This window comes from Hylobates moloch, unplaced genomic scaffold (assembly GCF_009828535.3).
Source record: "Hylobates moloch isolate HMO894 unplaced genomic scaffold, HMol_V3 SCAFFOLD_15, whole genome shotgun sequence".
NCBI lineage: Eukaryota > Metazoa > Chordata > Mammalia > Primates > Hylobatidae > Hylobates > Hylobates moloch.
Window position 1 is genome coordinate 23,233,505 of NW_026652290.1, and position 17,855 is coordinate 23,251,359.

The following is a 17,855-nucleotide window of genomic DNA, read 5'->3' on the forward strand; positions in this document are numbered from 1 at the left end:
ATCACTCATGTAAAAAAGGGCCAGGGAATATGGGATTCATTAATCTACACAGTTTATGTCTTAAAATAGCTGATCAGTTACTCCAATTTGGCCATGTTAAGTTTTTTTTTTTTTTCCAGCAAGTGAAAGTTTGCGATAACACAGGTAGAGATATCAGCCACAGAACTTACCCCTTAGCAGGGACTTGGTAGCTATCGAGGCTTTGAGCACTTGTCTACAAGGCTGTAGAAGGAAGTGAGTGAAAGAAAACAGAACTGCTCATCACTTGAAATTATAACTTTCTTCTTTGTAAATGAAGCCAGACTGGAGGATGCTAGTAGACATGAATAACTGTGGAGACAGTTTGACCTTTAACAGGACTCAAGGAGTCCATTTCAAGATTGGTCTACCAGCCAGCAAATGAACATTTTTCCAAATGCTTTTGACCTAACTTATTTGGCCCAGTTCACCTGGAAGAATCTCTGTGAGGAGGAGGTCACTGGAAATATCAGCCTTCTTTGTGAGGTGTTAAAAGAGCCAGCTGACCCTTGGAAATTCAAATTGGCCAGGTGTTGATTCTACACAGGTGTGTGGAACTCACACCTATTGACTCAGGCAGTACTAGCCCTGATGACCTGCTGGTTCTTGGCTGACTGAGGGCTGAGGGAGACATTGCATCACTGTTGGTGGGAACCAGGCAGACAGGACCTCTGACTGCAACAGTGTGGAAGTGATTTCTGAGGGAGGCTGTCATGTTTAGAAAATGTTTCTGGTTGCAGTCTTTTCTTTTCCTGAAGAAACATAATAAATTCCCACTGGGGCTTGTCTGAGAACCGCGTAGTCAAATCTAGATTTGATGGATAATCAAAAAGCCATCTTTTCAATGATGGGGGCAAGCCAAGGCAGATGGGAACATTGATGTAACATGCGGCCTGTGACTAGAATTTACCTTACTCTCTGCTGCTTGATTTAATTCTCATTGAAATTCTATAAAATAGGTACTAGATTACAGAGGGTAGGTAACTTGGCAGAGATGGTATTAAGAATCCAGATCATACTCTTTTCAGAAACTATATAATTCTCAATATATCAAGATAGAAAGGAAATTTCCTTTGGTGCTTGCTGCTTTCATTTCAGCTTCCTTTTTCCACCTCCAGCATTCTCATTCCAATCTCTAATCCCTTTCCGAAACCTGTCTTGTTTTTTATTCCCAAGGTCTTTGTTTTTGATGACTTGTCAGAGCAACTATTCATTTAAATATCACCGTATCTAGAGCTTAGCTGATAAAAGAACTCAATATGTTGTCATTTCTGCTTTTTTTTTGTTTTTTTTGAGATGGAGTTTCACTCTTGTTGCCCAGGCTGGAGTGCAATGGCACTATCTTGGCTCACAGCAACTTCCACCTCCCGGGTTCAAGCTGTTTTCCTGCCTCAGCCTCCAGAGTAGCTGAGATTACAGGCATGAGCCACTATGCCAGCTAATTTTGTATTTGTGGTAGTAGAGACGAGGTTTCTCCATGTTGGTCAGGCTGGTCTCAAACTCCGGACCTCAGGTCATCCGCCCACCTTGGCCTCCCAAAGTGCTGGGATTACAGGCGTGAGCCACTGTGCCCGGCCCATTTCTGCCTTTTTATTTTTATTTTTTGCTTTGCTGATAGCTGAGTCCTAATCTTGTAAAAGATACTTCCACAAAATGAATCTCTCATAAGGTATTTGGAAATTGCTTAGATAGGTATGTTGGTAATTTGGGTGATGGGGAATAGAAAGGTGGCCGCTGATACTAACCTTTATAGTATATGGTCAGTTTTTTTCCAGGATAACTATGGTGCTCCAAATAGGAGCCCTTTCCAACCAGCCTCAGATCACACAGCTATCCTGACAGCCCCTGGAAATCTTCTGCATCCCCTTCTGCCTTCACATCAATAGGAAATACCTATACCTTGCCGTTTTCAGAGAGGAATCATTTCAGAACTTAACAACTTTTCCAACCTGTTCTTTAAACACATGTATAAAAATTTCTGACGGTGGGGACAAGCAAGGTGAGGAAGTCTTATCTCAGACTTCTTCAATAGGGCAAAGCTTCTCTTAATTTTCGTCCCCCGAGTCCTGCCTCTTTGCTCCCTTTTCTCCTTGCCATTCTTTTGTGCATCTCATTATTACCAGCAACAAGAAAAGGCTTTGGCTTCTGCTGATAACACTGTGCAGTCCAACCCCAGTGGTACAAGTGCCACAGCATGCCATGGCAGGAAAATGAACAGGCGCTGTCAGAGAGCCAGCTTGGCAGGGCCTGCTGGAGCATGCCTTTGGAGTTGACAATCAGAGGCAGCAGGCACCTTTCCACAGACGGGGTTTGACAAATAATGATACAGCCCACTCTGTCCTGCTGGTGGGCTGTGGACACAGCTCAATAGTTAGGGAAACTACTTCTCATCTTCTCTCTGAGCTAGAGTCGAACATTTACATAAGTAAATTGCAAGTTTGGCCCAAGAGATATTTTGAAATGGCATTAATGATACTTTATGTATCAGTTTCTTCTTAGGGGAATATCTCTTTGGGCAGGAAACTCTATTTAAAAAACAATAAAAACAGATCTTTGTTTTTAAAAGACTGTAGTTTTTTTTTTTTTTTTAATGCTACCCTAACTTCTGTATCTGATATTAAATTTGTCCATATGAAATGCAACAAGTTTGGGGAGCAATGATGCTAGCTATTAACATCACAGGAGCAAAACCAATTTTCAGATGTGGCCTATGCACATAAAAAAGTGAAATGACTGTGTTATAACAGTCAAACTTTTTCCCACTTTGGAAAACCTACAATTTTTAATAGTGTTTTAAAATAAGCATCTTGGCATTAATCATGTGACAGTTTAATTCTTGGATTTGGCTCACAAAGTAGTAGGAAGCTAAGATCTGAAAAAGCTATTAACTTGATCTCATAATGCCCAAGAGTTTTGGTTTTTAACTTTTCCTTATTTTTTTTTTAACTCTACAGTCTTAAGTTTGTTTTCTTTTAAAAATTCACAGTGAACTTCATTTTTTTGAATCTATAGCCTTATGGTTTACAATAGTCAAATAGTTTGGTCATCACTGATTTTTTTTCATAACAAAATTATATCATTTCTAAAATAGTAATGTTGCCAAATGTAAGGAAGTTTACAATAAAATATGTTGCACTCAAATGTTTCATGACATGTTTAAATACCACACTTGATGTTAGAGTGTGCCACCCAAGCATTGCAGTTTTTCACAGCAATGGAATGATCTCTAGAATACTTTTGCCTTTTATTACTATTTTCATCTCTATTCCTTTCTAGTTGCAACATTCCTCTCTCTTTACTTCATGAATTATTTCTCTTCAAAACACCTCAGAATAAAAGTGTGTAATTGATCACCCCTTCTCAATGGGCATGTTCATTCAGTGTCTCTTTTGATTGCCTGCTGCCTATAGGCCACTGTAAGGAATGCAAATATGAATGAAGTGTGTATTCTGCCTTTAAATAATTGACTGCCCTCCTTGATATATACTAGATTAGTGTGCTTACTAACCGTTAAGTCCTAGACCTGAAGGCACAGGGTATAGGGGTGGGGAAGTTATTACAGGGGGTTCAAAAATCCATATATACACCAAGTGTGGTCTTCTGATCAAAAAGTTCATGTTCATGTCTGTGTAAACAGGTATGGCTTTTTTCCAAACACAGGCAAACCTCAAATGTATTGCCGGTTCTGTTCCAACTACTGCAGTAAAACGGCAATTGCAATAAGGTGAATCACGCAAATTTTTTTAGATTCCCAGTGCATATAATAAGTTATGTTTACAGTGCAGTGTAGTCCATTAACTGTGCAGTAGGATTGTTTAAAAAATGTACATACCTTTATTTAGAAATACTTCATTTCTAAAAAATGCTAAAGATCGTTCTGAGCCTTCAGCCAGCCATAATCTCTTTGATGGTGGCGGGGGATTTCCTTGATATTGATCAGAGTGGTGGTTCCTGTGTGGTTCCTGAAGGCTGGCATGGCTGTGGCAATTTCTTGAAGTAAGATAACAATGAAGTTTGCTGCGCTGATTGACTATTCCTTTACAAAAGATTTCTCTGTAGCATGTAATATGCTGTTTGACAGCACTTTATCCACAGTAGAACTTCTTTCAAATTGGAGTCAATCCTCTCAAACTCTGCTGCTGCTTTATCTACTACATTTACATAATATTTTAAATCCTTTGTTGTCATTTCAACAATGTTCACACTATCATAGCTAGGGATAGATTACATCTCAGGAAGCCACTTTGCTCATACATAAGAAGCAATTCCTCATCCATGAAGTTTGATCATGACATTGTAGATTCAGTCACATCTTTAGGCTCCACTTCTAATTCTAGTTCTCTTGCAATTTCTACTAGATACGCACTTTCTTCCACCACTGAAGTCTTGAACCCTTCAAAGTCGACTATGAGGGTTGGGATCAACTTTTTCCAAACTCCTGTTAATGTTGATATTTTGACTTTCTCCGGTGAATCAATCATGGATGTTCTTAATGGCAACTAGGATGGCGAATCCTTTCCAGAAGGCCTTTAATTTACGTTGCCCGGATCCATCAGGAGAATCACTATCTATTGCAGCTATAGCCTTAAAAAATGAATTTTCTAAATAATAAGACTTGAAAGCCAAAATGAGTCCTTGATACATCTGCTGCAGAATAGATGTGTTAGCAAGCAGGAAAGCACTATTAATCTCCGTGTACATCTCCATCAGAGCTCTTGGGTGACCAGGTGCATTTTCATTGAGCAATAACATTTTGAAAAGAATTATTTTTATTCTGAACAGTAGGTTTCAAGAGTGGACTTGAAATATTCAGTAAACCGTGCTATAAACAGATGTGCTGTCTTCAGTCTTCATTGTTCCATTTATAGAGCACAGGCAGAGTAGATTTAGCATAATTCTTAGGGCCCCAGGATTTTCAAAGTGGTAAATGGGCATTGGGTTCAACCAAAAAATCAACTGTATTAGCCACTAATAAGAGAGTCAGCCTGTCCTTTGAACCAGTCATTGACTTCTCTCCAGCTATGAAAGTTGTAAATGTCACCTTCTTCCAGTAGAAGGCCATCTTGTCAACACTGAAAACTTACTGTTTGCCCCCTTAATCAATGGTCTTAGCTAGATCTTTAGGATAACTTGCCACAGGTTCTATCTACATCAGCACTTGCTGGTTTACCTTGCACTTTTATGTGATGGAGATGATTTCTTTCTTAAACATCATGAACCAACCTCTACTAGCTTCCAACTTTTCTTCTGCAGCTTCCTTACCTCTCTCAGCCTTCATAGAATTAAAGAGCATTAGGGGTCTTGGTCAAGATTGGGCTTTGGCTTAAAGGAATGCTATGGCTGATATGATCTTCTATTTAGACCACTCAAACTTTCTCCGTATTAGCAATAAGGCTGCTTCATTTTCTTATCTGGGTGTTCATTGGAGTAGCACTTTTAATTTTTTTCAAGAACTTTTTCTTGTACTTACAAGTTGGCTGTTTGGCCTCTCTTGACTTGTGACATGTCTTCTTCACTAAGCTTAATCATTTCTAGCTTTTGATTTCAAGTGAGAAATGTGTGACCCTTCCTTTCACTTGAATACTTAAAGGTCATTGTAAGGTTGTTAATATACCTAATTTTAATATTGTTGTGTCTCAGAGAATAAGAAGCTTGAGAAGAGGGAGAGAGATGGCAAACGGCCATCTTGGTGGAGCAGGCAGAACACGCCCAACATTTATTGTTTGCCTTCTCATGTGGACATGGTTCCTGATGCCCCAAAACAATTGCAATAGTGACAAAGATCACTGATCACAGATCATCAAAACAATAATGAAAAAATTTGAAATATTGCAAGAATTGCAAAACTGTGACACAGAGACAGGAAATGAGCACATGCTGTTGGAACAATGGCACCAACAGACTTGCTTGAGGCAGAGTGGCAACAAACCTTCAATTTGTATTTGGGGGGGAAAAAAAACAAAAAACCCCACCAATCTGTGATAAACAACAATAAAACAAGACATGCCTGTAGATTGTTTTTAATAAAATACAAATCTATTTGAAAACATTCTGAACCATAGTAGCATTTACATGTCTACCATCCATCAATATAACTACTATCATGAAGAAACTGTGACTCATTTTTTCATAAAAAGGGACCTGAATTGGAGAAGGTTGAAAAACACTGAGTAAACTGTAACTGTATGTTTCTTAACAACAGGCATACCTTCTGGGAAATGCACCGTTGGGCAATTTCATCATTGTGTGAACATCATATACTGTATTTACACACCTAGATGGTATTGCTTACTGCATACCTACACTATATGCTATAACCTATTACTCTTAGGCTACAAACTTGTACAACATGTTACTGTACTGAATACTGTAAGCAATTGGAATACAATAATAAGTTTTGTGTATCTAAACATGTATAAATATTTTAAAAGTACAGTAAAAATATGACATAATCTTATGGGACTACCTTCAAGTATGTGGTCTGTTATTGACTGAAATGATTTATGTTGCATGACTATATCTTAAAATTTTAAAAATTTATTTATAAAAATTAGTAAATTAGGCTGGGCCTGGTGGCTTATGCCTGTAATCCCAGCACTTTGGGAGACCGAGGCAGGCAGATCATTTGAGGTCAGGAGTTCAAGAGCAGCCTGACCAACATGGTGAAACCCTGTCTCTACTAAAAAGACAAAAAAAAAAAAAAAAAAAAAACAAAACTATCCAGGTGTGATGGTGCATGTCTGTAATCCCATCTACTTGGGAGGCTAAGGCAGGAGAATCTCTTGAACTTGGCAGACTGAGGTTGTAGTGAGCCGGGATCGCGTCACTGCACTCCAGCCTGGGCGACAGAGGGAGACTCCGTCTCAAAAAATAAAATAAAATTAATCAGTAAATTATAAAACTAATACTTTGTACAACATTATTAACCTGACTATGTAACAAATTTGTTGATGATTTGAGTAATTAATAGCAATGTTTTTGTTATGGATTTCTAGCCTGTGCTGGTTTATTTTAAATAGGTATAATCATACCTATAAAAACATTTTTCTTGCCTCTTAAATTAGTTGCATATTTCTACTTTTGGATAGTCCTATTAAAAAATATGTTTTCATTTTAACATATTGGGTTATGAATAGGTTTCTTAGAATTTAAAAACAAACTTATTAACTCCAGAAAGATTAGTATCTAATATAATCAACAGACGTCTCACTATTTTTTACTCAACTCCAAAGTACCATTTCTAAACTCTACACCGAAACTTTGTCCGTTCTTGTATTACTGTTATTCAAAGAAAATAGCAGCTGGGTGTGTGATTTTGACACAAATCCTTTTCTAGTTACTTACTCTCAGGGGCCAGGACACATTTTAATTGTCTTAAGAAATTCCACAGGACAGGAACAGAAGCTTCTTTTAATCAAAGTTTTACATTTAGAATTCTCTATCAATATTCATTTGAGTAAACATTTCTCTCAGATGTCCTTTTAGGTATATACTGTGTTCACATGTCTAATCATATTTTCATTAAAATGTCATGTCTCAAGAAAATGTCATGATTTGGGAAGTACTATTTTTTGTGAGTTTTAGAAGTCGAAATACTAAAATGTAAACGTTTCATTATTTTTCTATTCTAATTTATAGTTGAAACTAAAGAACTGGAGAATGTAGAAGTCAGCAATTTATAATGGTTTGAGTGAAGAAATCACACTGTATGAGGTCAAAATGGATGTTCTTTATGAAAAGTCAGTTATAACTTGCAATTTTCTATCCTGTGTCCTAAAAATATAAATTTTCTTTCTAAGTACTTAGTTTAGTGAAAGTAGGGGAGGTCGGTAGTGGAGACTAGGATTTGCTGGATACTCTCCTTTCTTTCCTTCTTTAGGAAATTTAAAACCAGAACTAGCCCTAAAAGCTTCTTAAAGAGGTAATATTTTATTTTAACTATTTATGAACTATTGGTTGGATTTGGCAGTTATAATTTTAAAATATTAACAGGTTACTTAAGACTTTAAAAATATATTTATCAAAAGCACATATTTTTATGTGTTCATATCTTGGTGTGTTTTGGAAAATACCATAAACTGTGTTGCTTATAATCAATAGAAATTTATGTCTCATGGTTCTGGAGGCTGGGAAATCCAAGACAAAGGACTCTGCTTTCTCATAGTCTTCTCACTGGAACCTTGCATGGTAGAAAGAGGGGGAGGGATCTCTGAGGTCTCTTTTATAAGGACACTAATTACATTCCTTAAGATGCTGCCCTCATAACACAATCACCTCCCAAAGTCTGCACTTCTTAATACTACCCCTTTGGGAGTTAGAATTTTAACATATGAATTTTAAGGGAATACAAACATGCAGTTTGTTAGTTTGTGTGTGTGCATGTATGGGTGTGTTCAACTTATTTACAAAGAGCACTAAACTTTTTGAACATTTCCTTAGAATTCTGCTTCTAAAGAATGCACAAGGAATAGAATTACAGATCTCACAATGGACTTGAAAAATACAAAATTACACACTTGTTAAAACTGCAAGGGAATAAATAATGTGTTTTCTCTGTGCCATTAGAGAGTGAAGCCTCCCCTCCTGCCTGCTTGATTTCTACTTTGGGCAATCATATGAAAGTTATGAAGAACTTGACTATAATCTGAGGGAACCAGCCACAAGACTGGATTGTATTTTAATTGTGGGAAACTGATCATCTTCACCTAATCAGTTTTCCCATTGCATATACCATGTGCATGACATACTTTTAAAAGACCAACTGCGTGATGTTTATTTTTCCTCAAATGTTTTCATAATGAAAACATGATTAAACAAACATGTGCCCAAAGCTTTGACTCTGGTTTTATTTATGGACATTTATACTTGGTCAGATTGACTTCATGTTGGCTGCTACAACTTCTAAAAGGCCCTGTCGTGTGTAAGTATCAAACTTCGAACAAAGGAAGGGATATTCTTTAAATCAGTGGTCCTCAGAATGTTGTCTTCAAACCAGTGGCATTAGCATCATCTGGGAGCTTGGTAGAAACTCAATTTCTTGGGTTCTACCCCAGACTTACTGAATTGTAAACTCTAGGAGTGGCACCTAGCAGTCTATGTGATGCTACCAGCCCACTGGCTGATGCTCAGGTTTGAGAACCACTATTGTAATTATAAACTATGTCCTTTACATACAATTTTAGTATTATTAGGTATGCATTGAGATGTGTCCAAGGCAAGGGCTCATGAGAGTTGAATCAATTTTAATTGGTTAAGTTCCGAGTTATGTAAAGTCATCTAAATGTGTATGTGTCCTCTCCATAGAAAATCACATCTTGGAGGATGTGAACAAGTGTGTGATAGCCCTCCAAGAGGGTGATGTGGACACTCTGGACAGGACTGCAGGGGCCATCAGGGGCCGGGCAGCTCGAGTCATACACATCATCAATGCTGAGATGGAGAACTATGAAGCTGGGGTTTATACTGAGAAGGTGCTGGAAGCTACAAAATTGCTTTCTGAAACAGGTAAGCATAGGTATTAGGTCTGGCCAAATGTTAATGCCTTGATTAGTTTCTATAACTGAATAAATCTGTTTCATTGATTTCTGTAGGACTTTATGCTTCTAAATTGCACATAATCGTGGAATGGGTGGAGTATTTGAGTGTTGTCTTTGTTTTTTGAATTTGAATTTGAGTAATATTAGGAGAATGACATATATATCATTCCATATATGTATGCTTTGCATGCATATATTTCTTTATACTTTTCATATAGATCATTTGATTCTCACAAACAATAAAATTTTTCTGCTTAATTATCTCCAATTATGGATGAGATAATTTTATGATTTGAGAAAATTATGGTTTGAATTGACTAAGAGACTGGAATGAGGTCACAAGGTTAGAAAATAGTGCAGATGTGATAAGAACTTGGAATCTGTAATTTAACCTTTTCTTCATTTATTGCTTGAGAGGATAGGACCTTAAGAAAGAACTCTGAACAGCCAGTGGAAAGCATAAAGGTTCTAGATAGTGAGTGGATATGATGTGCTCAAAGAAAGGTGGTGGCTGCTGACAAAGAGTTAGGCTTTCAGCTTATTCCCTTTCTTTCTAGGAAAGCTTTACATGCCCTTCTTCAGGGGCATGTGGCTGCTCACAGGACTCACTGCTGTGGTAAGGCATGGTTACTTATGGAAGCTTGTCAGAGCTTGCAGATGCATTGGGGTAAAAAAAAAAAAATGCTTCCACTGAATTAGAACAATCTACAACTCTGGAGAATATATAAGACTGGCCTGTTTTTAGTAGTTCTCCCCTCTTGACCAATGTCTTTTGGCTCATTCCAAGGAATGAGAGGAAACTAGGGAATAGAAAAAGAGAATGTTAAGTCCACACTGGATAAGGTTGTTAATGAATAATGAATTGGTGCATATATATGCACAGAAGGGCCTCTCCCCTCAAACCCTAAGGGGGACCTTCATGGGTTTGTCTATGAGCTTTGGATGCCACTAGGCATTTTTAAAATAGCCATCTCTGAAAGGTCAGATATATCCGTGTTCCAAGTTCTGCATGATGAGATATGTTGGTAGAAATATGTTGCTTTTTATGGGGAAAAGATTATTTACAAAGAGTTCTGTAGGTATTTACTAGCCTGGAATAACAAGTAAAACACAATACATAAACATGGGTATTGGTCATTCTCTTTGAAATATAAGCAGAAACAGAATAGTGTGGTATCATGTTATAAAGAGCACATCTAGAGACTGTTGCCCTTGGAACATCTTTACAGACTTAGAATTAGAAATAATAACAAAAATAATGGCAAGATATAACTGCATTTGAATTAGCTGAGAGTCAGCACTGCTTTCTTTCACATAAGCTTGCCCTTTACATTCAATTGAGCAACACAAAGCAAGCCATACAGTATTTCTTTCCTCACTTGGAAGAGTTATAAAAAGATAAATTTTTTTTCTAATTCTCCAAATTAAGGACTTTTTCATTAGTAACCTTTAGGGAGACCATCTCACATTTCTGTGGCTTTCAGTTCCTAGCCCATCAGCTCTATTCTTGGACAAAGTCTCAGCTTCATGTGGGATATCTGACAGAGTAACACTCACTTGGGTCTGTCGCTAGATAAATGATACCAGAGAAGTGTTGAAGACCTAGAGACAGGACTCAGTTCCTGCCCACTCATGACTGGTGGGAAGGACACTTGTGGCAGATGAAAGATACAGAGCATATTGCCAATTTTCCTGTGACTTTCTACCCACAGATAACTCAGGCACTGTTCAAATGACATTTTAGAACTTTTTCTTATTGTATCTTGGACTGCTTTGACAACAGGAGTGCTGCTTACAAGGTCAAAATCTAAAGGCAAGGACAATTGCTTAGTTGATTGTAATATTTTAACATAATTTTCACCCAAAGTCTTGATATGTAAATGATGTTCTGGTTGATTTTTCCACTTTTAGAAAAACAAATAGTCGTTCATCCTGGATTGTTGTTGCTAATCAAGATTTTTGCTCTTACTTGTGCTGAGTTTTTACAAATTTTATCCTAGCTTGCAATGCTTGAGCACTCCGGGGACTTAACTAAAGGCACCTTTCTTATTTTGATGCCCATATCCAATTCCTAATTGAAGATGGTAGATGAGCAGGACATTTAAATTATACTTTTCAGGATTTATTGAAGTTAACTAGGAAAGTAACCAGGCAGAGACTGAAATAGCTTATATATAACTTTAATTGAAAATATAGGAATAAATGTCAAGGAAAAGTGGGTGTCAGTGGACTAAGAGCTAGAATACAAAGGTATACAATTTCTTTGGTATTTGTCCCCAATTGTTCTTCTCTTTCTGAAACAGGAATAATGTTATTATTTTGTGAATAACTAGAGAGGTTGCCAAAGAAATGAAAGAAAAAAACTTCAGCTGTTAACTCACTGATCGCTAATGAGAATTGCTGGGGAATGTGCTTGCATAGAGTAGACATGTGGAGTTTGAGGATGACCACAGGATCAGTTCTGTAATTATGGTTGTACAAAGTTTTGTTGGTGTGTGTGTGTGTGTGTTGTCTAAAGTGATTTACTTCTGATGTCATTGTGTGTCTGTGCTAAGGAGACATAAGATATATGTCCTCAAAATAGAAACCTTATGCATGTCCCTGATGCCAAATTATCTACCTTTTGCTTAGTTTTGTTTCTGACTTAAACAATTCTAGAGCCATGTTGAATTGGCCACTTTTCTTTGTGAATCTATCACATTTTGTCACGAAAGTATGTTGTAGGGTGAAAGAGGGTGGCAGTGGGAAAAAGGACAAATGCCCAGAGGAAAGATAAGGAGAAAGAAGACAAAATGTCATGGTTTTTGTTGTTGTTGTTGTTGCCACACCTACTAGGTTCTGCCCATTGATTTTTTTTGTTTGATATTTTATTTTTAAAAAACTCTGTGCCATTAGATTCAAGACCCTGAGTCAGACATTCTCAGCCTCTGTACTGTTGACACTTTGGTCTGAACAATTGTTTCTTGAGGAGAGTTCTGGGGACTGTTTTGTCCACTATGGGATGCTTAGAAGCATCCCTGGACTCCACCTGCTAGATGTTTGTAGCATCTCTTTCTTCTACATGCCAAGTTGTAACCACCAAGATGTCTCTAGACATTGCCAGATATCCTTGAAGGAAGTGGGTCCTGGTGGGCAAAATAATGTGCAGTGAGCATTACTGCCCTAAAGTAAAGAAATAACCCAAAATAGGGACAAATTCGAACAGGACAGATTGGAGCCTATGTACTGTGGACAGTAGTGAAAAGGGAGTGGGGTTGGGAGTGTATTACAAAGAAGAATCTGTAAAAGGGCAGAATAATCAAACAGCCTTGACTGAACTGGATGTTGCTGCTGAAGGTGTTTACACACAGGCAAGCCCCTGTGTAGACAGATGAATGGCTGCAGGGGTAGGTCACTGTAGGGAGACTCCCACTTTACCACCTGGCTGCCCTTGCTGAGTGGCTGGAAAATTGAGAGGTACCCAAAGAGTGATAACACATCTGTGGTTTATTTTCCATGAATTATTTTCTTTCCTTAGTAAAGACAGTGCTTTGCTTAAGAGTGCTTCTTGTCTTGATATGAATGCTGAGTTAAATTTAAGAAAATTTTGTAGATTATTAGTATGCTAAGAATTATAGGATAGCATTATGTACAAATTTACCTGTTCATTTTATATAAAACAATCTAGGCTGATGAAAACACAATAAATTGGATCTACAGCAGACCCATTAAATACTTACATGGCATATTTGATGGGCTCTTCAATAAAACCTGAATTATAACAAATTGCCAACAGCTTGGTAGTAAGTACACGCTTGACCAGACCCATCTTCATAGATCTCGTTTACAAAGTCAGGTTGCTGCAGGAGGCTGAGGAGGGGTGAAGGCACATTCAGTGATATCATATTTAGATATACATACAGTAGCTCATTCTTCACTGAATGGATTATATTGTAATGTCATTTTTGTGGCCATGTGAGCATGACTAGGTTAAAAGATCTGTGAGATTCTGCCAGACATTTTTTCTTCAGAGGAAACAATAGACCAAAGAAAAAAAAAAAGAAGAAGAAAGAAAGCCTATTTTAAAAACGGTTCTATGTTATGGAGCACTCTGTATGCAGAGATTAAAATCCCATTATTTTGGAAAATACATGGGCCAAGCAGATGGTATAATTTTTACTTCCATGCTCTATAACCTAAAGTTTTATACGAATGAGAAGGTTTTTCTTTTTACAACATTTCTATATATTTTTGCTTAGAAAGTATAAAAGGACCAGCAAATAGCATCCAAACTAGAAATCTTATTGAGAGGGTACATTTGGGCCAGGACAATGCAGTAGAATGAATCCAAGGTTAGGATTCAGAAGAACTCAGTTACTTGACTGCTACCAACTAACTGTGACCTCAAACAAATCAGTTAGTGCCTCTGGGACTTGTTTTTTTCCTGTATTGCCCAATGTTTTGTCATTCAAGAATGGGCCGGTATTAATAGTGTAATATATGCATCACTGTTTCTGGTTTCCTGGTGACTGCACTTGGCATAAGCAATTATTGCCCATGAGTCCCCTGTATAAACCCTCTGCACCATCTGGACGAGGGCCTTCATTATTCTCCAGGCAAAACGTATCCATGCTGCTCCCTCTGTCCTCCCTGCAATGTTCTTCATCTCCTCCTCCTCCTGCCTTACATCTGTTTGTTGAGATTCTCCATTAAAATATAGCTCTAGTCTCAGTTGGAGACCACAGAAAACTATTAGTCTTTTGACATTTAGTATGGTATGTCCTCTTCAGTGTAAATGACTGTGCTTACAACAGGATTGTCTGTTTTTAGAGGCAAGTGTTTCTATAGGTACCCACAGCCTAGAATGGTGTTTTCAGTAACACATTTAATACGTGTGTATTGATTAAATGAATACCAAAAATGAGAACATTACGCTTTTTTCTTTTTTTTCTGTAGAAATTATGTCTACCAGCAGCCTCAGGTTTGCAGCTCAAGGCCAATTTCTGCGTATCAGTGGGAAATCATCTGACTGGCTTTTTGGCGTATGCTTCCTTCAGTTGGACTGATTTCTATTGCTAGTGGAATAGAGTTTTATGATTGGACAGGGGTCTGAGTGACCTGCCTATCTCTCTGGCTGGAATATGGGGGGCTGGAGTAAGAGATTGATGTCAGAAGAAGGTGGTAGGGGCAGCTTATTGGGAAGACAAACTATTAAGTATTAGAGATAGGAAGGGCTATCTACAGTCTAAGTTACTTCGGCATGACCAATTTTAAGTCGGAAGTGTAGGAAGAATGAGAAAGAAGCCTCATCCAGTAAAGAGCCCTTAAATAGATAACATATAATTTGTCTGAATGTCTTTTTTTATATGACTAAAACCTATATACTCAAAGTATTGTAGAAATCTGATAAGTTTTTGAAGATCTGTATAATTTTTCCTGAAAGCAAATGCAAGGTTTGGGGCTCAGAGAACAAATGTTACTTTGCACAGTAAGCACGTCAGTTTCCCATGTTCCTTTCCAGCTCTTGGAGCAATGTGATGAGGGCAGATAGATTCTGCACATACAGTGGAGGTCTGTGCTACAGGTGGGGAACCACACAATTATGAATCTAGGAGCTTATTTAGAAATTGGTGCTCCTCCTGAGGGCAGGAAAGAAACACTTTCTCTCTCTCTCTCTCTCTTTTTTGAGATGAAGTTTTGTTCTTGTTGCCCATGCTGGAGTGCAATGGCACAGTCTCGGCTCACTGCAACCTCTGCCTCCCAAGTTCAAGTGATTCTATTGCCTCAGCTTCCCAAGTAGCTGTGATTATAGTCAGTCGCCACCACGTCTGGCTAATTTTTTTTTTTTTTCTATTTTCAGTAGAGACAGGGTTTCACCATGTTGGCCAGGCTGATCTCAAACCCCTGACCTCAGGTAATCTGCCTACCTCGGCCTCTCAAAGTGCTGGGATTACAGGCATGAGCCACCGCGCCCGGCCACATTTTCTCTTTTATGTAAACAAATTCTGTCCAGGAGGTACCCAAGTGGTTAAAAACTTTTGGAATATAAATGCATAGTTCCTAGTTTTATCCCTCTTTTGAAATGTAAACACATCTCTGGAGAAGCTAAGCCTATAAATCTCTTTTCAGGTTATTTCACTATCTTAGGACTGTTAACCTTTGAACCAGGTTACCAGAATTTTTGTTCAGAAAGGGTTGACCATGCAGAAACATGAAAATATTTTCTATACACTGGTGTGTTTGTAAATGATGTGTTCTCCCACAATTCAGACATGTTCAGCTCTCTCAGCATAAGAGGCTGAAGAACCACCTCAGAAAATACAACCATAACCAGATAGCTTACAATATAGAAATGTAAATGATTCCTCACCAAAAGAAAAGTTGCTTGACCTCTCTCATAAGAGAAATGCAAATTTAAAACTACGCTGAGAAACCATTACCCATCGGAATGGCAAAGATCCAAAAGTTCTATAATATACTCTGTTATCAAGGATGAGGAAAAGTCATCTCATATTTTGCTTGTAGATGTTGAAAATGGAGGAAATTTGACGTCTTCTATCAAAAGAACATATTTAACATTTGGAAAGCAATCTCACTTTTAAAAATCTGTTCTTCAGATGTACTGGCAAAAAATATAAAAACATGCACAAGGTTGTTTATGATAAGATTGTAGGCTAGAAACAACACAAATATCTAGCTTTAGGGCACTGGTTGAATAAATTACGGTCTAATCACACAGTGGAGTATTATGCAGCTATAAAACAGAATGGGGAATAACTACAATCTCTGACTATATTTTTAGGTTAAAAAATGAGGTGGAAAAAGTATGTACAACATGTTCCATTTATTTTCAAAAAAGGTAAATTATAGCACACGAAGAGAAAGTAAGATACAAAATTTTATTCTAACAATAAAACCCTTAACATGAAGCTGGAGATGGGGTAGGGTGGACATAGGAATATTCACAATTGCATGTGTGTATAGGCCATAAATTTGGGGTGACACAGCAGAACAAACAGCACTTCTCTAGTGCCTGTTTGTCAAAGTACAACCAAAAAAAAAAAAAAAAAAAAAAAGACATGAATCTCCAGTTCTTCATGGATTCAGAATCCTGGGAACTGGAGAGTACATGTGCTTCTTTGTCACTTCAAGGACATCAGAGACCAGCCTCTGTGGTAATGGCAGTGTAGTAAATTAGGGGCCTACATATTGTGTCTAGCAGAGTCAGTGCTGGTGTCCACTGGAATTGGTGGCCTGGATGCTTTAATTGTGCACAACTGAGGCTGTAGTAAGTTCCTGTCACCCAGATTCTCTGACAGAGGGGAAACTGCCACATCAGTGATAGGTGTTTGAATCAGAGGAAGAATATGCTAACAGCCACTCATTTGGAAGCACATGTGGTACATCCTTGGAGTATTCCAGAAATAGTTTTGGTAATGAAAAAATAAGCTTTCCATGTAGCCGGAGGGCCTGAAATAACAGGTGAACAAAAGAACGAAAGAAGTACTGTATATGGCCAAATGACCTCTTTGCCAAATTTTAAATTTGTGGAGACAGGTCTTGCTATACTGGCCAGACTGATCTCCAACTCCTAGCTTCATGTGATTCTCCCACCTCAGTCTCCCAAAGTACTGAGATTACAGGCATGAGCCCATCCCACTTGGCTCCTGGTTTGCCTTTCTATATTTTACCTTTCCTCTAATTCTACCTGATTTCTTCCTTGTCAGTGAAGTCCCCTTTCTAACCAGACCAGACAAGCCCACTCTTCTGTGTACCTGTCACTCTTATTATCTGTGTTACTCATTTGGAACCTACCATATACTGCCCAGTATTTCATACTGTTGTTACCCACTCTTCTACTTATGTTTATATCTGTCCTAATGTTTATATCTGTCCTCTGTCCATCTTAGTACCTGAAGCATGTGTGTATGTATTGACTTTTTGCATGTTTTTGTTAAATTTTAACCTCTTAAGATCTGAGTCTACCTCTCCATTACCTGCAGCTTTAATTAAGAGTTGAAACTCAAAGATGTTATTAATATAAATGAGTAATATAATGACACAGTTACCTTATTCTGGGGGATTAAACCCTCCTTAAATTGCATACTTAATGATCAAAATAAGAATCTTTTAAGTTATGTGCAATAAATTTTTAGCAAGTACTTTATTACATCTTAATGCAATCTAAGTATTTAAACATCACAGATGCCAAATTAGACTATTTATTAAGCTAGGTTTTGACAAACACTAAGCTAAATAAAGCATCATGCTCATGCTCAATACTTTATTCGTTCCTTAACTTGCAGAATTAAATGTGCCATC

General features: G+C 37.7%; 1 protein-coding gene across 17 annotated transcripts in view; it reads left to right on the forward strand.

The window, feature by feature from the left end:
* The window catches only part of CTNNA2 (catenin alpha 2), a 1,201,677-nt gene that overhangs the window by 1,097,158 nt on the left and 86,664 nt on the right, over positions 1-17,855 (forward strand). For all 17 annotated transcript variants that reach the window (XR_009210118.1, XM_058429034.1, XM_058429035.1 and 14 more), the window contains one exon: positions 9,322-9,522. Coding sequence is in view for 16 of the 17 variants with exons in the window: in XM_058429034.1 (XP_058285017.1) it covers positions 9,322-9,522 (201 nt within the window). In the remaining variant the exon portion in view is untranslated. The remainder of the gene's footprint in view (positions 1-9,321; positions 9,523-17,855) is intronic.